This window comes from Taudactylus pleione, unplaced genomic scaffold (genome assembly GCF_031769625.1).
Source record: "Taudactylus pleione unplaced genomic scaffold, aTauple2 ptg000085l, whole genome shotgun sequence".
In the NCBI taxonomy this organism is placed as follows: Eukaryota; Metazoa; Chordata; class Amphibia; order Anura; family Myobatrachidae; genus Taudactylus; species Taudactylus pleione.
In genome coordinates, this window is record NW_028284487.1 from 8,824,226 (window position 1) to 8,851,852 (window position 27,627).

Below are 27,627 nucleotides of genomic sequence, written 5' to 3' on the forward strand. Positions count from 1 at the left end.
GTGTTAGTCTGAATTTAGTGTTTTTCACAAACTCTAGACTCATTTGATGTAGACTGTGTCATCGTGGGAATTTTATTTTAGACAATGAGCATAAAGGAGATGAAAGTCAGTTCGTTGGGACCCCCTCCCTCCTCAGTGTCCATAAAAGGCTGTCACATTAGGAATCGTCCCACATACATTGCTGTCCAGTGATTCACCCTGTCCACTTCCCCTCCCTCTCTACAAAGTCTGGTCCTGCTTACCCATGTGTAACACAATTCTGTATTGCCCTGGAAAATGATAGTAACAGCACAAGACTGTCATAAATTGTCTAGTTATTTCAGGTCTGTATAGGTAGTTGAGACTGGATAAGTGTGTGTGTGTATATACAGTATGTTATATATGTACATGTGTTTATATATTACGTACATGTATACATATATATGTATGTGTGTATGTACATGTGTGTTTATGTGTATATGTATATAATATATGTGTGTGTGTATATATATATGTATATAAACCAAAATTAAAATAAAAAGATGATCTCAGAGAAATGTATACCAGGAAATCATAGCGTAGCATGTGTAACAGATACTAGATGTAATGCAAACATACAATAGTTCAAATCAAAAGTAGCTTATTTGTACAGATCAGCAGGAGACTCCAAGCAGCTATTGACTGCCATAGACCGTGCGATTGCTCCCTGCATGGGAGAGCAATCGCACTGATCAACCCCCCCCGCCCCCGCACCCCGTTCTGCCCCAGACTAACTAGTAGTTTATCCACTTTAATTTGCAGGGGGAGTGGCCACATTGCCTCAATGTGGCCGTGCCCCCCAGTCAATGGTCCTGTGCCCACACACAGTAATCTTATTAAACATACTTTCAGCCATTCCAGCCAAGTCTGTCCCCCAGCCCATCGGCTGCTTGGAGCACACACAAGAGTGAGGGGAAGTCAATAACTCATATTATCTGGGAGCTGCCTGGACTTGTGCAACTACGAGTTTCATTCCCGCAATTTCAGAGTTTAACACAAAATTCAATCACACATCTCTGACGTAATCTCAAAGACACGTCTTCCTCATCCGCCATGACGAAACGTACGAGGATCTTCCACATGCTGTGACCAAACATAGAAGACTACGGCAATCCAACCGCAGTTACAGACACATTGATGTATGAGCTTCACAATAACCAGCGTAGCGTTGTCACGTCTACCTATGGGACAGAAAAACAGAGACAGTCTCATTACTTTTCAATCAGCCCTCGTATGTCTATGGAGTTTATGCGGAACAAACCAAAAAAATTGTGGCTGCCCCTAGAAAGGAAACTGGAGTGCCCCATCTGTAGTGAGAGTCGTTACAGTGGAACCTGTCAAGGGGTAGAATATATTAGACAGCAAATTAACACTCAGGTCTTGAAGTTGATGTGTTGGAAGCACGAAAAAGGGGCAAATGTAAGGATCTGAGCGACTTTGTCAAGGGCCAAATTGTAATCACTAGGCAACTGGGTCAGACCTTCTCCAAAATGGTAGGTCTTGTGGGGTGTTTCTGGATGGGTTAGTACCTTCCAAAAGTGTTCCAAGGAAGGACAACCAGTGTTCCAGTGACAGGGTCATGAGCGCCCAAGGCTCATTGATGCTTGTGGGGAGTGTTGGCTAGCCCATCTGGTCCTATTCCACAGAAGAGCTACTGTAGCACAGATAGCTGTAAAAGTTAATGCTGGCTTTGACAGAAAGGTATCAGAACTGGGGATGTGCGCCGGACCATTTTTGCCGGATTTGGATTTGGTTCTAATTCGTCGTCCGGATTTGAATTTGCCAAACTGCGGTGACTGGATTTGGATTTTGAGTTTTTTACAAAAATTTACAAAAAAAGCTAAAATCACATAAATTGGGCTTTTTTTTCTTCCTAGAGTATTATTAACCTCAATAACCTTAATTTCCAGTCATTTACAGTCAATTTAGACCACCTTACAATTTAAATTATAGTTTTCACCATTATTGGCCAAAGGTTGCAGTGAGCTGATTGGTTACCAAGCGACAAAGCAGCGGCAAAGACACCACAGTTTAAAGCACATCTATGACACATTGCCACAAAGCAGTGGCAGAAATGAAAAGTAGTGCACCCACCCAGTGGGGTACGGCCAGCAGAGTCACAGTACTTGTTTACAAAGTGGGCGACGGCGCAAGGAGTCACAGTGCACAATCTTATTCACATTACACCGCACATAGTGCCCCTGATTCACATTACACCATAAAGTAGTGTCTCTTATTTATGTTGCGACACACTGTAGTGCCCCTTTTACACAATGCCCACAGTAGTGCCCCTTTTACACAATGCCCACAGTAGTGCCCCTTTTACACAATGCCCACAGTAGTGACCCTTTTACACAATGCCCACAGTAGTGCCCCTTTTACACAATGCCCACAGTAGTGACCCTTTTACACAATGCCCACAGAGACCCTTTTACACAATGCCCACAGTAGTGACCCTTATACACAAAGCCCACAGTAGTAATGCCCCTTATACAATGCCCACAGTAGTAGTGCCACTTATACAATGCCTCCAGTAGTGGTGCCCCCTATGCAGTCCCTTTAGTAGTAGGGCACCCTATGCAGTACCCCCAGTAGTAGTATGCCCCCCGTAGCAGTGCCCCCATTAGCATACCCCCCAGTAGTATGCCCCCCAGTAGTAGTACCCCCATTAGCATGCCGCCAGTAGTAGTATGCCCCCCAGTAGCAGTGTCCCTATTAGCATGCCCCCCTGTAGTATGCCCCCCAGTAGCAGTGCCCCCATTAGTATCCCCCCATTAGTAGTGCTCCCATTAGCACGCCCCCCAGTAGTAGTGCCCCCAGTAGTAGTATGCCCCCCAGTAGTAGTGCCTCCTTTATCAGGCCCCCAGTAGTAGTATGCCCCCCCATTAGCATGCCCCCAGTAGCGCCCCCTTACAAACACACACATAAAAAAAAAAACTTACCTGAATCCCCGCTCCTGCCGCCGTCCGCTCCGCTCTGCTGTATTACGCGTGGAGGGAGCCGGAAGACAGAGCTCATGAGTGAGCTCCAACCGGCTCCCTCCGTGCAGCAGCCAATGAGATTCTGCCTGACCCTCATTGGCTGCTATTACAAACACACAGCTGCCGCTGGTGGCTGTGTGTTTGTGTCTGTGTAGGGCAGACCGCTATCACAGCGGTCTGCCCTACGCTAAAGGAGCCCTGACTCGCGAGAATCCGACATCAGGAGGCCGCTGTTCGGCCCTGAACGGGGATCCGAGTCAGGCGGGGAACACCCGAACAGGGTTCGGGTGGACTCGGATCCCCTATGTTCGGAGCGGTTTGGATTCCACAGAATCCGAACCACTCATCTCTAATCAGAACACACTGCATTTCAGCCTTCAGAGTAACCGGAGGACAGGTCAGAATGCCCATACTAACCCTTGTCAGGGTGCAAACCTGCACTCGCCATTCCAAGACTTGGGGTGGAAGATACAGCACACTCATGTAGCGAGATTGTTGTCACTCTCAAAATGGTGGAGCTGCTAATTTAAAGAATTATGTGCTCACTGGAATAAACACATGCAGTTTATGCAGCTGAAAGAGTAGTTATGTGGCACACTCATCCCACTCAGTGCCCACTGGGTTACAACATCCCTCTCACTCCCTACATCCATCTAATTTAGTATCCACCCACAAACATTCCACTTAATAGCCCAAACCATCACACTCTGTGTAAGTTCTATCTTCCCACCCCACCCCGGCTGCTCGTCTTCCCCCCCCCCCCCACCCGGGCTGCTCTGTCTCCATCCCCATCCATGCTGCTGTGTCCCTCCCCATCCACGCTGCTCTGTCTTCCCCCCCATCCATGCTGATCTGTCCTCTTCCCCCCCCCCCATCCGTACTGAACTGTCTTCCCCATCCATCTCATAGATATGAACACACTTGCAATGCGATGCATTCCGCCGGTCATCGCATGCATGCCGGTGTTGGTAATGCTGGTATGTATGATGATCCCCTCAAAGGACTGATCTTGTCGGTAAGAGCGGCCCTTTGCGGACCAGGGGCTTCCAGATCTATGGCCTTTTAGCCCCTCCGGCGTCCTTATGCTCATGTGCAGAAGGATGCCTGCGCTGTGGGGGATGCTTGGAGGGATCCCGTTGGATCCCTCTATCAGCAGTCAACAGAGAGAAGCCCATAGGCTTCTAAGGGTAACACCATCAGGAAAATGGCGTTACCCACCGCAGCCAAGCTTCGGAGTATGATGCCCCATAGCAATATTTTGAAGGGCTCCCACCCTAATGCTTCTAGTAAGAAACCTCTTTCTGCATCAGTTGTGCATTTTATGCCCATAATAGTGCCCTAGATCATTTTATGCATGGACATAATAGTGCCCATTATGTCATAGTGTCCTCAAGGGGTCATTCAGACCCGCTCGTGAGCGCAGGATGCTCGCAAGCGGGTCGATGTTACCCCAATGCGCATGCGCACGACAGAGGGAGCTCCGTCGTGCGCATGCGTGAGACCCGGACAGCGACAGCCAAGCTGTCGCTCCGGGTCTCGCACCAAAGGGGAAGGGGGTAGTGCTGTTGATGGTGACTGACAGCACGCCCCCTTTGGTGGGCGTGCCGGGGGCGTGGCTGCCAGACGGAGGCGTTCCCATGGGAACGCCTACCGTCTGGGTCCGGCCCCACTGACATCACTAGTGATGTCAGTGGGAGTGATTTTGGCTCTGATAGAGCCAAAATCACTCCAGGGCTTGCGATCACCGAGATCCTACCGCAGGGTCTCGTCGCAAGCCCGATGGTCGCGATGGTCTTGACCATCGCGACCATGTTTTGGGCCGCTCGCATATGCTGTGGGTGGTCACCCACAGCTATACGAGCGGCCAGGAGGCCGCTCCATTTTTAGGTAGGAGGGCACTGATTCAGAGCGAGCGCTCTGGTCAGAGCGTCCGGATCTGAATCAGGCCCTCAGTTCACAGTTAACATCTACTACACACACCACTCACTGAAAATGGAATGTCACCTCATTAGGCAGCTTTAGCCTTATCCTACATAGAAGTCTGGTAAGATATTATATTTCGTGATTTGTTATCTTATGTCACTTTATTTGCCAATGATGATGATTGAAATGTTCCATTTTGAATCTCTTAATGCAGGAAATTCCACTTTCTATGGAAATCTTCTTAATTTTACCGCACTATCCCTTTGTGGGACAGTCATAAACTCACTGCTTATATCCCAACCTCCAGCTTCCTTCCCACAGGCTGTAATCAAGGAGAAGCCTACTTTCCAGCAGCGTTAGGCTCACTGATTAGCTCAGCTGTGCTTGTGAGGGTGAAACAGGAGCACAGGAGATGGACCATATCAGTGTGGGGCTTTACCAAGATGGAGAGACAGAGACCACCACCCATATTAGCCCTGACAAGTTCCCCTTTTCAGGTCAGGCAAATTGCTTAGTGGCCAATTTAAGTAACTTGGTAGACAAATATATGATCTAGGACCAGGGCCCTCTAAGCCTCTGCGCCCCATAGCAATGGCACCTCATACACCCGCTATAGCTATGGACACATACATACAAACAGACAGACAATAATGGTGGCACTCAGGGACTTGTAGAAGTGACAACCAGACTCCTCTTTCTCCAATGTATAAGTGACCGTATTCACTTATTCATTATGGACAAAGAATATAGTGACAACACTTACATATGTACTATACAGAGATTCCAATACCTGAATCCGCATGTCGTCATCAGTGGTGTCCCTCCAATAGAAGTTAGTATTAAATAACCATCATAATAAAGATTATACAATCAATTTTGTGAAGGAATGCCACCCACCTACCTAATAGGTTGTCTTGTGCCGTTTGATAAATATTTCTTCTAGTATAGAACATGGTCCGATAGAAAAATAGTTATTTTGCGGGAGCAAAAATGCTGTGAGTCCAACCGTAACACTACAATTGCCTACCCTGCCCCTGCCAGCTCATTTAAATACCACAATTGGGTGGAAAACAAGCTGTGTTTGAACTTGTGATCTCTTTTGATTTTGATCAAGCCCCATCGATTTGGCCACCTTCTCACAGCAGCAAGTGTCCTTTTGCACCTCAGGACACTCTTCAATCTTGGCCATGCGGAGATCCATAAATATATAATGCACTTGCACTAATGTAATAGTATAATCTCAAAAAGCACAATTTTTGTAGCAAATTTGCAATGATGCATATTGTAAATGAGCCATAAGAACTATACTATTGCAACTGTGCAACTGTGTTTTAAAGCAAAATATTAGTAAAGGTAACATAAATACATTGACAAATACACATGGAAGAGAAAATAAAAGGAGGTGTGGAGATGTGTTAAAGATTGTTAATAAAAGTTCTTATTAGTAGCACTAATTATATGACAACTAAATTACATAGTGCTAGAGAGCAAAGAAACTTTACAAAATCCTTGCCCACAGATCTCTTATGCAATATTAGGGATGTCTCATAGCCAAATGCTAAGTAGTGCAGTTTAGCAAGAAATGCACAGGGAGGGGGGAACCCTATAGGAACTAATAAAATGGAGTGCCGGATTATCTTTTGAAAATCGTATATTTGAAAAAAAAATTGACTGGCATGATGCTAAGGAGCTTCTTTATGATTTACTAAAACACATTTATACACTCAAGTCACACATATTTATAATGCAAAGTGAGATAATCACATGTGAAATATATTGACAATTGCTTGAATGCTGAGGCAGTTGCTGTACACATTGCACTTTAAAATGTGTAGAAATTAATATCTGTTCCGTGGGCTATTTGGTGTCGTATGTGTATATCCAACGTTAAATTCAAAAAAGTTATTTTTGCATGTGGTTTTAGGGAGGAAAGGAGCCTAGCAACAAAAGTTTGTCTACAGTGTTTGGAGGCTGCCCCTCCTAGAATAAATCAAGGCATATCATGGCACTGGTTAAGACCACATCTGCTGAGCTGTTTCCACTTAAAGTATCTGTTCCACTAACAGCGACTTAAGGACAGTGACCTGTTCAATTGTTACAATGGTCAACAGCGCTAAGGTTGTTTCCATGTACAACTAAAGTGACCCCCAGTATGTTTTAAAAAGTTCTGGAGTCAGTTTGTCTTAAACATTAAATAAAAAGTCTGTTTGAGTCTGAGGTTGTGGATTCCTTGTAGTGATAGATTACAAATCAGGAGGAAATAGGCTAATTTGGGAAATAGCCAAACTAATGTGTACGTTAGATACATGGCTGTTCGAGAGCAAACTCTGATGCCATCATTTGTTCATCATGGTCAGGGACATTATTGGTTTATAATAGCATCACTTAGTATTATGCTGCCCAGCTGTTAACCAAGCCATGCCAGCTCTGTGTGATTTTAAGTAACTGTTGTAAAATGTTAGTACTCAATGTGTGTCTACTGGTTTATTTTATACATGGTCATGGTGCAAGTGATAGCAATGCCAGTCTTTGTCACTGTGCCATGCAATGACTTTGGCTGCGACTGTATATATTTGATCTTCAAGTGTGTGCCTTATTTAAGGGATTTGTTACACATGTTGCTATGAAGCTTTAAGTGAAAGAGACAAAACCATAAATGAAAATCGGCTATTGTAATTTATTTTATAAATAATTGAATGTGATTTTTCAGCTCCATTATAATGTATTTCTCTTACCCCCCCTCTCGGGAATCCATGCTGACTTCCTCTCTCAGCTCTAAGGGTCAGTTAAAATGTGGGATTGTAAATGCACTTTTATAATGTGTATACATTTGCATACACCCAAATAATTCCCCTTTTCATAGGACAGGTTTTTTTATTTTTTTGCTATAGATGGTGCTAATTCGGAGTGTTATATCTGCTTTGTTGGGAGGTATAGATATGGGCAGACCTCTGTGTTACTTGCTATTTTCAGGCTAGGCTGAAGAATACATTTTGTATTTTACCCACATGCAAAAGTACACTATATGGACAAAAGTATTTGGCCACATCTGTTACTTATTGAATTGAGGTGTTTCAATCAGACCCATTGCCACAGGTGTATAAAATCAAGCACCTATCCATGCAGTCTCCATTTGCAAACATTTGTGAAGAGCTCAGTGACTTTGTGTGGTACTGTGATAGGATTCCGCCTTTGCAGTAACACGGTGCGTGAAATTTCATCCCTGCTGGATATTCCACGGTCAACTGTAAGTGATATTATTAGAAAGTGGAACTGTTTAGGAACAACAGCAACTTGGCCACGAGGCGGTAGAACAATTAAAATCACACAGCGTGGTTGATGACTGCTAAGGTGCATGGTGCGTAAAAGTCGCCCACTCTCTGCTGATTCCATAGCTGAAGTTACAAACTTCCACTGGCATCAATGTAAGCACAAAAACTGTGTGGCGGGAGCTTAATGGAATGGGTGTCCATAGCCGAGCAGCTGCAAGCCTCACATCACCAAGTCCAATGCCAAGTGTTGAATGGAGTGGTGTAAAGGACACCGACACTGGACTGTGGAGCAGTGAAACGTGTTCTGTGGTGTGACGAATCATGCTTCTCTGTTTGGCAGTCAATTGGGCGAGTCTGGGTTTGGCGGATGCTGGGAAAACGTTACCTGCCTGACTGCATTGTGCCAACTGTGAAGTTTGGTGGAGAATGGATAATGGTATGGGGCTGTTTTTCAGGGTTTGGATTAGGCCCCTTATCTCCAGTGAAGGGCAAGCATACTCAGACATTTTGGACACTGCTATGCTTACAACTTTGTGGCAACAGTTTGGGGAAGGCCCTTTTCTATTCCAACATGACTGTGCCCCAGTGCACAAAGCATGGACTATAAAGACATGGTTTGATGAGTTTGACGTGGAAGAAATTGACTGGCCTGCACAGAGCCCTGACCTCAACCCCATAGAGCACCTTTGGGATGAACTGGAACGGAGCATACAAGCCAGGCCTTCTCATCCAACATTAGTGCCTGACCTCATAAATGCTCTACAGAATGAATGGGCACAGATTCCCACAGAAACACTTCAAAATCTTGTGGAAAGCCTTCCAAGAAGAGTGGAAGCTGTTATAGCTGCAAAAGGGGGACCAACTCCATATTAAAGTATATGTATTTAAATACAATGTCATTAGAATCCCTGTAGGTGTAATGGTCAGGTGTCCGAATACTTTTGTCCATATAGTGTATTTTCTGTGCTGTTGAGGACAAGTTATCTAAATGAGTTTTAGATCAGGGCTTGACAATTTTTTCTAAAATCTAGGAGCCAGGATGAAAGTGTAGGAGTCAGACCTCCATCCCCCCAAAAAATTACAGGAGTGAGTGAGGAGCACAGCTCTGTGTATTATGTAACTGTTATACTACACTATACTAGTCCACAAAATGGTCACAGTTGAATGGATATAGTGAAATGGTGGCCCCCTCACTGCTCTGCATAGCTCCCCTGCTCCACCCCCCACCCTCCAGTAATAACGGACCACATTTCACATAAAATAATGGTGTCAGAAAGTACAACAAAACCCCCTCCCCTCGTGGTCACACCACTATCCCTCTGAAGCCGCTCCGCAATGCCTGGCCACGCATAGACCCTACGACTGGAGAGCTCTATGCAGCCGGAGAGCAGTAGACAGCTGGGGACATACAGGAGGATCAGCGTAGACTGGGACAGACAGCAGAGATCACAGCAGGCCAGGATGGACAGAGGCACAGCAGGCCAGGACGGACAGAGGCACAGCAGTCAACACAGGCGACACTCAGCACATGCATTCCTGTGCGTCATATGAACACCACAATACTATAGGCACAAATCACTGCCGGAGCTGATGAGGATCTGCTTCCTCCCTCACTGCAAAATCTAGTAGTCAGGCAGAAAAATCTGGTAGCCATGGTGACCTGGCCCCCGGGATTTGTTGAGCCCTGTTTTAGATGGTAGACTTTGGTTTACACATCTCCTTGCAATGGGATACCTTTTGGGACATACAGTCATGGACAAAAGTATTGAGAATGACAAAAGTATTGCTTTTCACAAAGTCTTCTGCTTCAGTGATGGCAATTTGCATATACTCCAGAATGTCATGAAGAGTGATCAGTTGAATTGCAATTAATTGCAAAGTCCCTCTTTGCCATGACAATGAACTTAATCCCAAAAAAAACATGTCCACTGCATTTCAGCTCTGCCACAAAAGGACCAGCTGACATGTCGGTGATTCTCTCGTTAACACAGGTGAGAGTATTGACGAGGACAAGGCTGGGGATCACTCTGTCATGCTGATTGAGTTAGAATAACAGACTGGAAGCTTTAAATAGAGGGTGGAGCTTGAAATCATTGTTCTTCCTCTGTTAACCATGGTTACATGCTAGGAAACATGCAGTCATCATTGCTTTGCACAAAAAGGGCTTCACAGGCAAGGATATTGCTGCTAGTAACATTGCACCTAAATCAACCATTTATGGGATCATCAAGAACTTCAAGGAGAGAGGTTCAATAGTTGTGAAGAAGGTTCAGGGCACACAAGAACGTCCAGCAAGCGCCACGACGTCTCCTAAAGTTGATTCAGCTGCGGGATCGGGGCACCACCAGTGCAGAACTTGCTCAGGAATGGAAGCAGGCAGGTGTGAGTGCATCTTCACGTACAGTGAGGAGAAGACATTTGGAGGATGGCCTGGTGTCAAGAAGGGCAGCAAAGAAGCCACTTCTCTCCAGGAAAAACATCAGGGACAAACTGATATTCTACAAAAGGTACAGGGATTGAACTGCCGAGGTCTGGGATAAAGTTATTTTCTCTGATGAATCCCCTTTCAGATTGTTTGGGGCATCTGGAAAAATGTTTGTCCGGAGAATGAAAGGTGACCGCTACCATCAGTCCTGTGTCATGCCAACAGTAAAGCATCCTGAGACCATTCATGTGTGGGGTTGCTTCTCAGCCAAGGGAGTGGGCTCATTCACAATTTTGCCTAAGAACACAGCCATGAATAAAGAAGGGTACCAAAACATCCTCCAAGAGCAACTTCTCCCAACCATCCAAGAACAGTTTGGTGACGAACAATGCCTTTTCCAGCATGATGGTGCACCTTACCATAAGGCAAAAGTGATAACTAAGTGGCTCGGGGAACAAAACATCAAAATTTTGGGTCCATGGCCAAGAAACTCCCCAGACCTTAATCCCATTGAGAACTTGTGGTCAATCCTCAAGAGGCGGGTGGACAAACAAAAACCCAAAAATTCTGACAAACTCCAAGCATGTCTAGATAAGAATGGGTGGCCATCAGTTGGCATGTGGCCTAGAAGTTGATTGACAGCATGCCAGTGCGAATTGCAGAGGTCTTGAAAAAGAAGGGTCAACACTGAAAATATTGTCTCTTTGCATAAACTTAATGTAATTGTCAAGAAAAGCCTTTGACACTTATGAAATAATAAAAAGAGTGCGGTCCTCAAGTGACAGTATATTGAGTGACAGTATAATGTGTCTCTAATGCATAGAGACACATTCGTATTTTCCCTGGCATGCACGTCTTCCTGATACATAAACCTACAAATTGTTAAAAAGAACAGGGCAGCATTAAATGCACTTTGTATGCGCATTAAGGTCGCAAGTCAGACTATGACTGACCTGAAGCTGCCATGATAAGTGGTTTTAGCCTCAGTATAATAATTAGGGATGTGCAGGCTCGGATAGGTTCGAGTTTGCACGTGGAGTTCGGATTTTTCCCTCCAAAAAAACGGAACTCAGAACGAGGCAAAACGTCATCTTACATGGACGAACATCATCATTCCTGGACAAAAGTCCAGGAATGATGATGTTCGTCCATGTAAGATGACGTTTTGCCTCGTTCAGAGTTCCGTTTTTTTGGAGGGAAAAATCCGAACTCCACGTGCAAACTCGAACCTATCCGAGCCTGCACATCCCTAATAATAATGAGCTCATTGTTATGCAAAGTCTGAAATAAAGGTTCCTGAAAAGGGGAGCACTGATTGGCCAGTGCTCTCGTCATATGACCAACTCATACTTGCCGACATTTACCTTTTCCTCCCCGGGAGAAGCTTGAGGAGGTGAAGCAGATGGGAAGTGTTAGGGTCGGGGCTGGACGGGCCACGTCATTAAGCCCCGCCCCCTACTCACGGACCGTTTTTGGGAAAGTATATGTATTTATACATAATAATCATCGCATGAACATCTTCCTCTATACATCCTCCCTCGCTTGTTGCTTTGAGACAATGTAGAAAGTACTGGGTAGTAAAGGTGAATGGTGACAGCCCAAGGGTCCAGAAAGTATATAGAAACTAATTGATTTGATTCCTGTTCTCTCCAATATGCTCCACATGTGTAAGATGAATCAACAGGTGCATAACAGTGCCTGACAAAAATCCTCTGCTTGCTTTAATAAAGTAACTAGGAATCCCTCATTCAGATGCAGAGGCTCTTGCATCCTCTCTAGGAAGGAGGGAGATCAGGCAGTACAGATTACATTTTTCTCTCCATAAGTTGTGCGACTGTAGTGTTAAGATACCAGGGTAATGTTGGCTCTTTTGCCATAGTTGGTCCGCCTGAAGGCAGCTTTATTTACACCCAGTACCTATATGGCAGTGCTGTTTTGAAGGAGAGATCTGATGTTTTGACCACAGTCTAGTTTTCTTGGTGGTTTGCATTTAGAAGGGAATGTTTTAGATAACTATTCCCTGCCAGATTGGGTACCTACTTATTGGAGGGCTTGCGCCTGTTCGATCCCTGTATTGAACCCTGCAGCAGGCCTCATGTGATGGTTGAACAGTCTTTGAGAGCCCTGGGAATATCAAAGGTTTCCAATTGACAGGACAAAAGGGCATAATTACATTATGGGGTGGACATGCGGAACCTCACCCAAGTTAACCCTTAGTAATATTTTTCAAGGAGAATGGTCTGGCCCGTGACTGACATATCCAAACATGGATGAATGCTAAATATGCATATGCCACAAAGTGTGATTTCAGCAGTGGTGCTTCTCCTCTGGACATTGTCGGATGTTTGAGTACCTCTGTGTCCTTCAGTGAAATTTGCTCCCTTTGTGGACATGTGAAGGAATCTACCGTAGCTGTGACTAAGAACTCCACTAGTGACATTTAGGAACCACATAACTGTAACATTTAAACACATATATCTAACAATTATATCAGCTGTATAACGAGTACTGGTGAGAAGAGATGCCAACCTTACCTTTATTTTCAATATTCTGCCAGTCTGCTCTGCTCTCATGAGATCACATGCTCTGGGCAAACCGTAAGGTCAATTTCAGTTTTACTATTCAGCCGTCTTCTCTGTTTTATGATTTGCTGAGCTTCAGCCACTTCCTTAACTCTACATAACGAAAAAGTGGGGTCGTGATTAAAGCTCATGCGGTGTAAAGCAGAGAATTAGAGCTGGTGAAGAATAAAGCAGAGAAAGGGATTGATGGGACATGCAGCTGTAAGGAGCTGGTGGATGCAGGTCAAGGCTCTGCCACCCTCATGTGGCATGAGGGTCACCTGTTGCTCATCAGTGGTTTAAAGACTTAATTATTCACAATTGCAAAATACCTATATGCTATGACCAGCAACAGTCATTAATTGTTTCATTTGTACCATGTATATAAATGAACCTTTAATATTCGTATGTTTTTTTTTTTTCCAGACTCTGACATGAAGAAAGACATTGAGACTTTAATTGCACTGGAAAGAGCTGACATAATCAGCAAATATGAGAAGGTCAGTACGAGCTGGTCAGATATTACAGTATAAAGACATTTATTTTGCATGCTGTCACTTTCATACTTCTGAAACATGGAGTAAATGTAGCTGCTGGAAAACACTTGTAGGAATTTGATAAGTGCTGATGATTGTTGTAGCCATACCATATTAAGCTTTGCACTCTGAAATGTACTTGCCATTCTGCTTTGCATTCTTGAATGTGTACAGTATCTGTGAAAGTTTTGCATTCCTGGAAGTATGAAAGATAAAGGTTGGAACTCTTCAATGTGTAATTGATAAAGCTTTACATTCTTGAATGTATATCCAGAAAAATAACGCATTCTTGAAGGTGTACACCATGTAGCTATGCAGGGCTGCTGATACAGGAATCTAATTTGAAAATAAATAAAATAAAAATGTGTTCTAGAAAGCAATATAATTTGTTCTCCTCTATCTGACCAAATTGAGGGTCACTCGCAATGGTCAAATTCTTTTAGTTGAAGCCATGTGACACTTCTTAGTTCATAGGTCACCTCCTCATTCACCTCGTAACCCCTAAAGTCTCTAAATAGTCATATTTCATTGTTCAAAGGGTTTTTATTTGAATAGGTGTGACAATCCTTTTAAAACTGCGAATGACAAGTCCCACTGTCGTCCGCAGCACATTGTCTCCGCTAACTTAACTTCTCCTCACTGGTAATTAATACTGAGGGTCAGGGGCTGCCCCAGAGCAAAAATATTGACAGAGATTGGGGGAGGGACGTTAAGTCAACCATGGCACCTAGTGAGATGGGGACACCCTTGTTTGAAAGAAGGGGTATCCCCTCTTTCAAAATATGTGCCTCCATAGAGTTTATTGCCTGGTCACCAGTGTGATCACCGGTCAAAACCTCCTTCACTACAGAAAAATCATGGAGTCCAGGGATGAGGGAAGGTCTCCCTTCAACATGGCATTCGCGAAATTAGGGGCATCCATTTTAGAAAAAAGGGGGTACCCCTCTTTGAAATGATGGGTCCCCTTAGCAGTTATTGTCTAGTAATCACCTATGAGGGTGGTTGTTAGAAAAACGTGGGCTTGTCGGAACCATTTTCAGGGAGTGCCCTAGTGAGCCTTTGCAAATTCGTTTTTGCAGCTTGAGAGGCTCCGGTGTCGGAGGAGAGACGCTCTCTGAGACAGTACAGGCTTACTCAGAGGTTCGATGTGCGTTGCACAGTATGTTGCCGCTTTTGTAGTGGCAGATGTGAGATGCCGGATGTGGCAGTCTCAGTGCACAAGACATCAGCTAAGTCATTAGCATATTTTCAGAAGTCCGCTCTGTATGAAATTAGCCATGACAGGATTTGCATTCATCTTTGAATCAGGCCCATTGTGCCATCTCACCCCCATAATGATACAGACAACTTTGCAGGCATCCATATTTGAAAGCGGGGAGTCCACTCTTTCAAATTATGTGGCCAACTAATAGCTATTGTGTAGTGTGATAATATATTGTGCAGTCAGCGCTCCTAAAGAAGGGTTAGAAAGGCACCACTAGCTGCTACCAAAATTTGAGCGAACAAATAAAAAAGGGGAAGGAAGCGCTCAGTGGTGAATAGGAGAGGTAGAAATTTAAGGGAATATCTTAATGGTAATGTCTAGTTGGAATATTAGTCCCGTGTAACTATTGCTACTACTAATGGTATAGTCAGTAGAAATATATATGTAGAATAGGCGGTGGGCAATAACTTGAGGCTGGGGTTTGTCGGTGTACTGTAATAAAGTCTCAGGAGAATTTATGTAACAATCTATATCGGAAACTGGTAGGCAAAAACTGTAGACAGTAAATTCAGTATACGAGTCTGATCAAGGTGAGATAAAGATGTTGGTGGTTAAATCCAATTTGGTTGTGACTCGGTAGGCAACAACTTGTGGCTGGGTATTCAAATTGCATCAAAATCAGTCCTCACAATGATGGTGATTAACCTTCTCCTCCCAGTTCACATTACCTCGGAGATATGAGCGCAGAATCAGAGTGACAGGGACACTATATTGCAGTGTGACTTAGGTAAGATGGACATACTTACCAAAGTAGTGTTGCTGCTGGTCCGACACTTCCTTGCGATTCCTCCGGTGGGTGCATGCATGTGAGTGGGAGGGGGATAAGGGAGTATAACTGAATGGATTTTGAGGCTGAGGCATAAGAATAGATAAACTTGTTTTATTAGGCAAAAAAAGCCCACTAATACAGCAATGTGATGACAGCAATAAATAAAATCAATAGTCAAAGTCTAGGGTGTTCAACGCGTTTCATCCCTCAGGGGGACTTTTTCAAGGGCAGATGTCTGTGTCTCTTCACTCACCCTGCTTTATAGTGAAGTGCTTAATCACTTAGCGCTCTGGTGTGCCTTGATGCGATCGCACTTCCGGGTTCCGCTGACGGCGCATGCTCAGTGCATGCTACTGTGTAGTCAGTCTCTAATGTGGTGGGCTGGGGACATCCGTAGCCGGATAGAGATGAACGCTGTTTCTGTGCATCCCCAGGTGTATCATAGATTACTTGTGCTGGGATTTTGACCCCGTTCGTGGCAGCGGCCATCTTTGGTGTGACTACAACTCTAGTGTCCACGATAGTCTTCCCATATTCTGAATAAGAATGGGCTGCCATCTTGTCTTGGTCTATCCTAACATTAACAGTACTCTATATGGATGCAACGTCGTATTGTAGCACGTCAGACGGGACCTGTGATGGATAATCATGAAAGAGTGGTACTCCGTCATCATGTATAATCATGATGTAAATCTGTTAACTACTTGCGCTAAAGAATCGAGGTACTTAGTGATTAATGTTACTAAATGAAAGCATTTGAGCTGATTTTCAGTTAATTCCTTAGCCCATGCCTATATTGAAAATAATAATAAAGAGACTATGAGCTCACTTCTGTTATTTGTATGGAGGAGTGTATGTCAAAAGGCATTACTTATTATAAACCTGTGGGATAGATGCCATGAAAGATAGTGATCTTTGTGGGATATAAACTTAGTATGGTACAATGATAATATGAAAAATTAATTAATTAGTTATCATAACACTCGATTCATTTGGACTTCTACAGCAATGTATTACCTTGCATTTTGGGACGGCAGGTCACAAGTATCATAGGGCGGTGCAATTAATGAGCATAGGAGGTGAGATGTAGATATACAACTCTTCAAACACCTCACAGGAATTTCTTTGGGTGTTTGAAATCCTAGGGATATTACCCTAAATGGGGATTAGACAGTGCATAGAGGTCAGTGTTCGGACCTTAGGGGTACCATATAGGGCTCGCTATAATTGGATATGGGTCTTTAAATGGGCAATATTGGACAAACCATAGTGGTCAATGTTCGGACCTTAGTGGTACCATTTTGAGACTCGTTTTTATTGAATATGGGTCTTTTAAGGATCAATGTTCAGGCCTTTAGGGGTGTAGTGTCTGCAGTTCATAGATCCACCTACTTTCTATGTGATCTATTTTCTCAATCTTATCTCCATTTATAGTGGGGTTTGTCTATTGCAATGAAATTAAGACCCTTGGGATTACATTTGTGTCTGGTTCTAAAGTGTTCCGAGACACTATGATTCTCGAAACCCTTCCCGATGTTGCATAAGTGTTCTCGAATGCGGACTTTAAAGGGTCTTGTTGTCCTGCCTACATTCTGTAGGCCACAAGTACACTCTAGGAGGTAGATGTTATCACTATCGCAGGTCAGAGTCTCCCTGATTTTATATTCCCTATTTGTTTGGTTGGATTTGAAGACGTATATCGATCTGGTACTTTTAGGACCTAATGTTTTACAGTTGTGGCAGTTGTGACAATTTCACTTCCGTTTTAGGAGGCTTTATCAAAGAGCATGGATACCTTTGGCTCCAAATCTCTTGTATTTATACCTGTCTTACTTGATTTTGTTTGAAACAAGGATCTGCACCTGTTCTTACAGGTGTCACGAATAGTCATTAATCAGTAAAAGCATGAAAAAGGTGTTGTTTTCAACATCTAAAACAATTTTAACATTATAAAACATTAGTATATTGGTGTCAAGGTTAAATAGACAAACATTATCTTATATTATATATTCTGCATCAAATTATATTGTTTATACTTTAAAAGTGAATCCTATATCAGGAAAAATATAATAAAAAGTACAAACAAAATAAAAAAAAATATATTTGTTATTACTTTTTATTATATTTTTCCTGACATAGGTTTCACTTTTAAAGTAGATTCTACATAGAAAGATCTTAGATCGGGATTTGAACCCCAGTCTTAAGAGGTTTAAATCTCCAAAGTCTTATCCTTACCTCTATACTATCATTCCCACCGATAGTACTAATGGACAAGAAAATTATACATCTTATATTGCTCATCTAGATTTACATTAATTTCAAGTAAATAATATACTTTCCATTTGTTAATTAAACTCTCTCCTCATAATAGAAGTTGTATATGGATGCATCATATACCGAATCACCAAATAAAGAACCCCAGAACCCATTTAATTGACAAACTCTACATGGATATATAAACAATTTGTATTTTACATAACTGGAATACATGAATAAAAACTATAGGTATATATATACATTATTGAAAATTTGTATGAATGGATCAAGATTAGAACCCCCAACTTTTCCAAATATAGATATCAAGAAACCACAGCATTACCTCTACACCACCCTTTTCCCAATTCATTGCTGGTGCCAAAATCCTAATCAAATCAATGCTCTAAGTCACACAATATCATCATTCTAGCGATTTCAATTGTATTTACAACTATCCTCGGATAGTTTGTTTTTTTAATAGGTTCACACAAACCTACAGGTGTGTGCTGCTAACTGTTATATTTATCTAGTTCACTTAATTTTAATTAGCGCCCAGCTTTAATCGTGTTGTGGTCGATATAGACTGTTACATAAATTCTCCTGAGACTTTATTACAGTACACCGACAAGCCCCAGCCTCAAGTTATTGCCCACCGGCTATTCTACATATATATTTCTATTGGCTATACCATTAGTAGTAGCGATAGTTACACAGGACTAATATTCCAACTAGACATTACCATTAAGATACTCCCTTAAATTTCTACCTCTCCTATTCACCACAGAGCGCTTCCTTCCCCTTTTTTATTTGTTAGCTATTGTGTAGTGATCACCTGTGCGATACGGAATATAGCCATTTTCCGTATATGGGAGGGAGGGTGCTATATGCCATTTCACATCCATAATTACACCTGAAATTCGGGGTAACTCACTTATACTTTTTCAAATTATGTGGACGCCTTAGCAGCTATTGTCTAGTGATCCCCAGACAATATAGCCCAGCGCTATGGAAAAATAAAATATAGTATTCCATAGATGGTGGGAGGGTATATTGTGCCCTATCTCCCCCATACTGGACCACACACACTTTCAAACGATGTGCCCCCTTAGAAGTTATTGTCTGGTGATAACCCGACAATAACTGAAATAGTGCATAAAAAATTTACATTTTCCACAGACAGGGGGGATCTAAAGCCCTTATCTCCCACATCTTGCATCAAATATGATATAGTAATTCCACATTTAATGTGGTAGGTTGTCTAGTTTATAAAATGGTGGCCTTATTGGGCTCCCATATTCTTCCTACGCATAGGAAGCGTTTAAACTGAGACAGTGAAATTAAAAGAAAATGCATTTTCAATAAAAGTGCAGATTTTTTTTTTTAAAACTCTACACACAGAATCCTGCTGGATTATTAGCAAAAAAACACAAAGTATTTCTATGTGTTGCTTATAAGACAAAACATAAAAATAACATTTGCTTTTGGTTCCCTTTCTTGAAATTTCATTAAAAAAAAAAAACACTTTTTGGGGGGGAAATGTGGTTTAAATTTATAAGTAAAAAGACTAATGGTATTCTCTTAAAATAAAAGAACAGCGCTGTGAGTGGTGAATAAATTAAAATGTACCCATAAATTAAAACATTTAAATATGATTTATTAAACACATAAACATACAATAGCCTCTTAAAAGTCTATAAAAGATAATAAATGCATGTAAGTCACAGCAATTAAGATTGTATCAATACATTGAAACATGTAACAGTGTCAGCAATGCAACAATAGTACCAATATAAGTATTTAGAACTTCCACGGCTCCAGCACACAAATAGATGAAATTACCGTGACTAAATATATCATAACAGCTGTATGCAGCTGCAGATGAAACCTCTAAATTTAGTCTCCGGTGATAAATCCACAGGCCAATTCCATAAGCCCGCTAATAGAATTTAAAAATTATTGTATATATGTCCACCTTGCAAAGAGCATAGTTATATAGCGCTATGTTCTAATAGTGCAATGGCAGTCGGAATATAAGCAAATCTCCTGTGTTGGTATAGAGAGTTGCCTCATATATGCACCGCTACTGTAACTGCAAAGCGGCGTCTAGCATCAATCACCTGGTGTAGTTCCTGGTACTATATCAGTAGTCCGCTCCACGATCTCCCTGATCTCTGACACTCAGCAGGAGGAGCAGGTGGCAGATAATTAGTGGAGCGGCTTCCACAATGTAGCCTTCGGAATGCAATATTACCCAGCTTCACGAACTTCCCGATCTCTGTCTCCTTATGAATGAAGCGGGTGGCAGATGGAATAGCGAGCTGCTAATAGTGTGTCCCGCTGTCGGCAGGGTATATCTGGAGAACCTGTCTAGTGCAAGATAGCATGTGGTGGATAAAAGATCAGCACTAGCAGCGAAGTCTTTGTATGGGTGACACCCCTCTGAAGAAATCCCATACGGGAAGAAACGCATTAGGGCTCTTTGATAAGATATCCACAGCACAGTGCCGGATCTATACAGCCGCTAAGAAGACAATACTTGAGACTTTGATACAATCAAGTTTTTCTGTATTTAGATTATTTAAAGAAAAATGATTCCATGTTTTCCGTATTGCCTAGGCGGATACCATGTTTCATAATGTAAAATACTCAGAATCCTTTTCTGAAGTATGAAAGAGCTACAATGATTTATCACCTAGGACTCTTAGAAATCCGATATCTCATAGTTTTAGATGTACAACATAGTATAACTTTGTCTCTTAGATGGTGACCCATCAATATATAATTTATTAAATGTTTGGTAACAGTCATATTAATCCCCAGGGCATGTACGGTTGGTTCTTGATGTAAGACCGGTATCTACAATTCTCTGATGATAGTCTTTAACATGTATGTGAATTGTCCCTATCAATGTCCCCACTGACCCCTTTGCCTTTAAACACCATACCCACACATCATCATTTTGTCTCACGTAATGGACCTGCTCACCCTCCCATGTGAGTGGGCACTCACTTGATCTGATCTGCACTCACTGTTGTGATCACCTTGATTTTACCAATTCCCTACTCTCTCTCTCTGACCATTATCGTCTTTCTTTTAACTTATCCCTTACCCATTTTCCACCTTTGCTTCACAAGGCTATATCATCACCAAGTGTAACCTTGATGCTATTGACACTATTTCCTTATCATCCCTGCTCTTTCCCATTGTCTCCCTCTCTTGCCCTGATGAAGATGTTTCCCTGCACAATGCCTCCCCTACTTCTACTGTAAACTCTGTTGCTCTAGTGGTCTTTACTAATCCTCGCAGATCTATGCCTCAAACTTGGCATTCCAAATGCACCAGGTACAGTACCTGCAATGTGTTTTCTAATCACCGAGCATCAGTGGAGGAAATCGCGGTCGAATGCAGACTTCCTTCATTTTAAATGTATGGTCTCGACCGAAAGTGCTGCCCTTTCCTTCTCTAAACTTATTTCTTAACCCCCAGTCCTCCAAACCCCATTGTCTCTTCGCCACTTTCAACTCCCTTCTCTGAATCCCCTCCCTTGCCTCCTCACTCTCTGCTCTTGACTTCACCACCCACTTCACATCCAAAATTGATTCCATCCATCAGGCATTACATCCCACCAGACCCTCATCATCCCATCCTCTTCTCTCCAAGCCAACCTCTTCCTATCATCACCATTACATTTCACAAAGTCTGACTTCCATCTCTGCAGTATCTGGAGATTAAGTCATGGCCTTAAAGCGGTCATTGCCACCTTGCACCTAGTTCTTCCTTAAATTTAACATGTCTAAAAGCCTATAATCTTCCAGAATAGCCTCACCTCCCTCAATTTAATTATCTATTGGCAGTACCACCATCTCTTCTAGCCTGTAAGTGCACAGTCTTGTTATCAAGAGTTATCCTTGATACCTCCTTTCCTTCAAACTATACATTCAATACCTTTTGCAATCCTGACATGTCTATCTCAGAAATACAGTCAGGTCCATAAATATTGGGACATTGACAGAATTTTCAGATTTTGGCCTCTATTCACCACCACAATGGTTTTGAAATGAAACAAATAAGATGTGCTTTAACTGCAGACTTTCAGATTTAATTTGAGGGTAATTACTTCCAAATCGGGTGAACGGTGTAGGAACTACAACAGTTTCAATATGTGCCTCCCACTTTTTAAGGGACCAAAAGTAATGGGACTATCAACTCAAAAGCTATTTCATGGACAGGTGTGAGCTACTCAATCGATATTTCATTATCAATTAAGCAGGTAAAAGGTCTGGAGTTGATTCTAGGTGTGACATTTGCATTTGGAATCAGTTGCTATCATCTCTCAATATGAGATCCAAAGAGCTGTCACTATCAGTGAAGCAAGCCATCATTAGGCTGAAAAATCAAAACAAACCCATCAGACAGATAGCAAAAACATTAGGTGTGGCCAAATCAACTGTTTGGAACATTCTTAAAAAGAAAGAACGCACCGGAGAACTCAGCAACACCAAAAGACCCGGAAGACCACGGAAAACAACTGTGGTGGATGACAAATGAAATATTTCCCTGGTGAAGAAAAACCCCTTAACAACAGTTGGCCAAATCAAGAACACTCTCCAGGAGGTAGATGTATATGTGTCAAAGTCAACAATCAAGAGAAGACTTCACAAAAGTGAATATAGAGGGTTCACCACAAGATGCAAACCATTGGTGAGCCACAAAAACAGGAAGACCAGATTAGAGTTTGCCAAACAACATCTAAAAAAGCCATTACAGTTCTGGAACAACATCCTATGGACAGATGAGACAAAGATCAACTTGTACCAGAGTGATGGGAAGAGAAGAGAAGGAAAGGAACTGCTCATGATCCAAAACATACCACCTCATCAGTGAAGCATGGTGGTGGTAGTGTCATGGCGTGGGTATGTATGGCTGCCAATGGAACTGGTTCCCTTGTATTTATTGATGATGTGACTGCTGACAAAAGCAGCAGAATGAATTCTGAAGTGTTTCCGGCAATATTATATGCTCATATTCAGTCAAGTACTTCAGAACTCATTGGACGGCGCTTCACAGTGCAGATGGACAATGACCTGAAGCATACTGCATAAGCAACCAAGGAGTTTTTTAAGGCTAAAAAGTGGAATGTTATGCAATGGCCAAGTCAATCCCCTGACCTGAATCCGATTGAGCATGCATTTCACTTGATGAAGACAAAACTGAAGGGAAAATGCCCCAAGAACAAGCAGGAACTGAAGACATTTGCAGTAGAGGCCTGGCAGAGCATCACCAGGGATGAAACCCAACGTCTGGTGATGTCTATGCGTTCCAGACTTCAGGCTGTAATTGCTTGCAAAGGATTTGCAACAAAGTATTAAAAAGTGAAAGTTAGATTTAGGATTGTTTAGTTTGTCCCATTACTTTTGACCCCTTAAAAAGTGGGAGGCACATATAGAAACCGTTGTAATTTCTACACTGTTCACCTGATTTGGATGTAATTACCCTCAAATTAAATCTGAAAGTCTGCAGTTAAATCACATTTTGTTTGTTTCTTTTCAAAGTCATTGTGGTGGTGAATAGAGGCCAAAATATGAAAATTCTGTCAATGTCCCAATATTTATGGACCTGACTGTATATCCAGGATCAGATCCTGTCTCACCCTGGAAGCAACTAAGACCCTCATATACTCACTGGTCATCTCTACACTGGACTACTGTACCTTCCTCCTATCTGGCCTCCCTGTCTCCCACCTCTCTCCACTCCAATCTGTCCTCAATGCTGCTGCTTGGCTCATCTTCCTCTTCAAACGCACTACATATGCATCCCCTTTCCTACAAGCCCTACACTGGCTCCCCTTCACCTTTAGAACCCAATTTAACCTCATTACACTCACTTACTGTACAAAGCCCTCTTCATGCCCTCTACTGTTTACATCTGTGACTTTATCTCTTTTCACACTTACGCCGGCCCACTTTGCTTCACAAATGATTATCGCCTCTCCTCCCAACTGATTATTCCTTTCACTCCTGCCTCCAAAATTTTGCCTGCACTGCTCCCTACCCCTGGAACACTCCCCCTCTCCCTATCAGACTTTCCACTTCTCTACAAAACTTCAAATGGACTTTCAAGACCCACGTCTTTATCAAAGCCTTCCAGTTCTCATCCTACCCCACTGCACCATGCTCCTTGCTTACCGTCTCACCCCCTGTGTCACCCCTGTCTGTCTGCCACTTCTCTTTAGACTGTAAGCTCTCACAAACAGGACCCTCTTCCTGTCTGTGCTTTTCCTGCCCTCACTTATACCATGATCTGCTTCCCACTGCCAACAGCACCAAACCTTTGAATTTGGCTGCCCCACTGCTTATTTGGGTATTTAACTGTTCATAAACCTTGTCCTTGATCTGCAATGTTTTGCACCGTAAGTCACTTTTTCCTTGTTTTGTTCATACGATTTTTATGTACTTTGTAATGTGCTGCAGACCCTTGTGGTGCCATATAAATAAAGGATAATAATAATAGTCATTTTTTACTATTTTACCATGGAATATATGTAACTTTTTGTACTATGTTAAATGTCTGTATTTTTATGCAAAGCTTTTATAATTAAAATAAAAGTTATAGTTTGTGTACAGAATATTGTTATATTTGTTTTTTTTAATCTATATGGTTTAAACTCTTTAATTTTTTCACTCTTAGTAATGCATTAATATCAAAGATATTACTGATAAAAATGAATTTTAAAAATGTATTGCTGATTCCTGTTTTTTGGCCACTCCACTGTAGGGAAGGCAGCCAGGCGCTGAAATTGACCTGTGGGAGGATGCTGATTTTACCCTGTACAAAGTTACTGATAGATTTGGCTTCTTACAGTAAGTAGCTTGGGTGGTGGGGATGGAAGTCTGATAACTGCAAAAGCTACAGGACAGTACTTGACACTTGAAACATCAGCAACTTTTACGTTTATAGTGTGAAAAATTACGTTGCAGAATTTATTTTCCCTAATTTCTTTTAAAATTATTGGGGACAAATAAAAACTCTCATCACTTTTTTTATTAGAATTATTAGAAGTTATCCCCTTTACACATCCTTTCCTGATTTATGTCCTTCATCTTCAATTGCCAGTATGTCGGGAGACGATCCCTGCCTCCTGCTCTGTTCACCATGCCCGTCCAAACTGATGACGATCAAGGTTCCAACACCAGTAATATCTTGCAAAGGGAGTTAGAGGGAACAAAGGAGGTTGTGGGAGTCTTTTCTTCTTATTTGTAAATATATAGGACTGTATTCAATTAGGTGCAAAAAGTTACTTTTGGCGAAAAGCATTCACATGAAGTTATCGCCACATTTGCCAGTTTTTATGCGATCTTTTTGTGTACTTTCTCAATGCGCGCGCCTGCTTTTCACCCTATCCAATTGCAAAACACGTAACAATGCATATGTGCGATAATTGCGCATGGCGAAACTAACAAAAGCACAGCACATTTTGGGGAAATCAGTCTGTACCCCATAAAGGGCCTGACACTGAAAAAACAAAATAGAAGTGTATTAATAGCTTTAATAAAAGTATTTTGGGTTCTTAAATTGAGTCAAATGGCTGTTCTATGCATATTTGCATAAGTGTGGAAAAGTGATATAAAGTAAAAAAAAATAAAAAAATTTTTTGGGGGGGGGGAATTGGGGGTACATTAAAATGGGTGCTAGTATATTTTTGTGTCTATAAAGTGCAGTTTTAAAAATGTATAAAATACACCTGCTGCAGCCACCTGCAATGTTTAAACACCCATCCATACATCCTCCCAAAATACCTGACCCAGTACTTTTTACCCATTTTCCAACACTTTTTACATTTTCACCCCGAAAATGACATGTCATTATTAGGGGGAATTAAGCTAATTTTAATTTTTAATTTGCCTTATTAGTCATTAAGAGGGCTGTCCAAAGAGTTCTGAACCAAGTCCCCACATGAGAGGTGTTCATACTGTACAGATGACAGTGTGACAATTATACCCAGCTTCTCAAGCTAAGGGACAGTTGCTCTGGTGTTCCTCATGAGCCAGACATGTGTTTATGTGCATCTATGCCTCAGCTTGTCTCACAGCATCATAAACCAAAAGCTGATCTATATATTGGTCTCTGTTTTATATAGTGAACACGAGTTGCCTTTACGGACGGCTCTTGAGGAAAAGGTATGACCATTTTCTTGTGCGCTTCCTTCTACTTTATGCAACCATTTCCCACATATTTCTATTACTACTATTGTTTTCTTTGTTGATTATATGCTACTTTTTGTCCTATACTTATTTATTACCATTTCACCTATCTTGCGTGTTTTTATTTTCTCTTTTTTCTTGCAGTCAGGTATTTCTGCTTTCGCAGTTCCTACCATGTTGTTTTAACTCACTGATTATTTTCTAACCATCAGCAAAAGCAGCAGGAAATAGAACGCGTAGACAAATGGCTGAAGATGCTGAAGAAATGGGAGAAATACAGGAGCAGTGAGAAGGTACAGTATGTGTGTGCTGCTGGGTGACGGGAGATTACTGTATTAAAGGAAAAACCCAAGCTGTAAAAACCTTTTTGTTGTACTGTTAGTTGGAATGTATTTGAGATGGTGATGAATAATGCTATGTAATCACTCAGGGTTTTGGTGTGTCAATAGAAATGTTATTGCAGTGCTGTGAGTACATCATTTACCACAGGATGTAGCAGACACATGTACAACTCATAAAATACTGACTATCTGTGTTCTGCAGTTTTCTGCTGGTGTATGAGAACGGACCATGCATTTTCTATTCCTAATGTGTACTGCATGTTATTACCCCACTCTGAGACTGAACACTGCAACATTTATGGTGTTTAGTTGTCCTTTAAAACCAAGTTTAAAGCTGAGTAACTACATTGTTCATGGTCGGCCAATTTGCCTGTCCTAACTGAGGTCATTTACTTTTATTTTTTTTTCTTCAGTAGACAGAAATGATTTATACAGAAAGATTCTTTGTCCATCTAAATAAGTTCCTGACATGCAACTAGTGAGTAATGTTTTACTGTAACTCCAGCGCCACCTGCTGCTCATCTTCACATGAGTTTTATAATATATTATTATACAGCAACACAACGGCTCTGTTGTGTTCTGCTTACAGTACTTGCTTTTTTTCTTTTCTTTAAGCATACATCTATTTAATGTCTGTGTATTGTGAACTTACGTGTAAGCCTATTTTGTTTTTACTTTTATAGGTTAGCACTGTCCAACAAATTACATTATGTGGTATGTGAATAAATGCAAGTGTTAACTGCAATAAACCCGCTCTCATACTTTAAAGAACACATGCCAATTTTTGTTGTTTTACTTTGTGCCTTGTACCGTGTATACATAAATTAAAAACAAGTTATACATTTTATTATCATTTTTATTGTCATTTAAATACTTTGGCTTGCTGTCTTTAGGAGAACGCCTTACTGACATTATTATTGATTTTTTAGATCTCCCTGTGACTTAGTACTATGGATTGTGGGGCTTGAAACCCATTATCTACCCTTTGTTACAACTGCTGTGATCATGTATTAATAGTTGGTTTGTGCTCGCTAATTTAGCCTTTTTGCACTGGCAGTTAGTGAAAACCACACAATTGAA

General features: G+C 41.9%; 1 protein-coding gene across 3 annotated transcripts in view; it reads left to right on the plus strand.

Moving 5' to 3' along the window:
* LOC148530746 (uncharacterized) overlaps positions 1-27,627 on the plus strand; it is a 134,599-nt gene that overhangs the window by 74,409 nt on the left and 32,563 nt on the right. For all 3 annotated transcript variants that reach the window (XM_088468364.1, XM_088468365.1, XM_088468366.1), the window contains 4 exons: positions 13,607-13,680; positions 24,780-24,865; positions 26,143-26,182; positions 26,419-26,499. In XM_088468364.1, coding sequence (XP_088324490.1) covers positions 13,615-13,680; positions 24,780-24,865; positions 26,143-26,182; positions 26,419-26,499 — 273 coding nt within the window. In that variant the 5' untranslated portion in view covers positions 13,607-13,614. The remainder of the gene's footprint in view (positions 1-13,606; positions 13,681-24,779; positions 24,866-26,142; positions 26,183-26,418; positions 26,500-27,627) is intronic.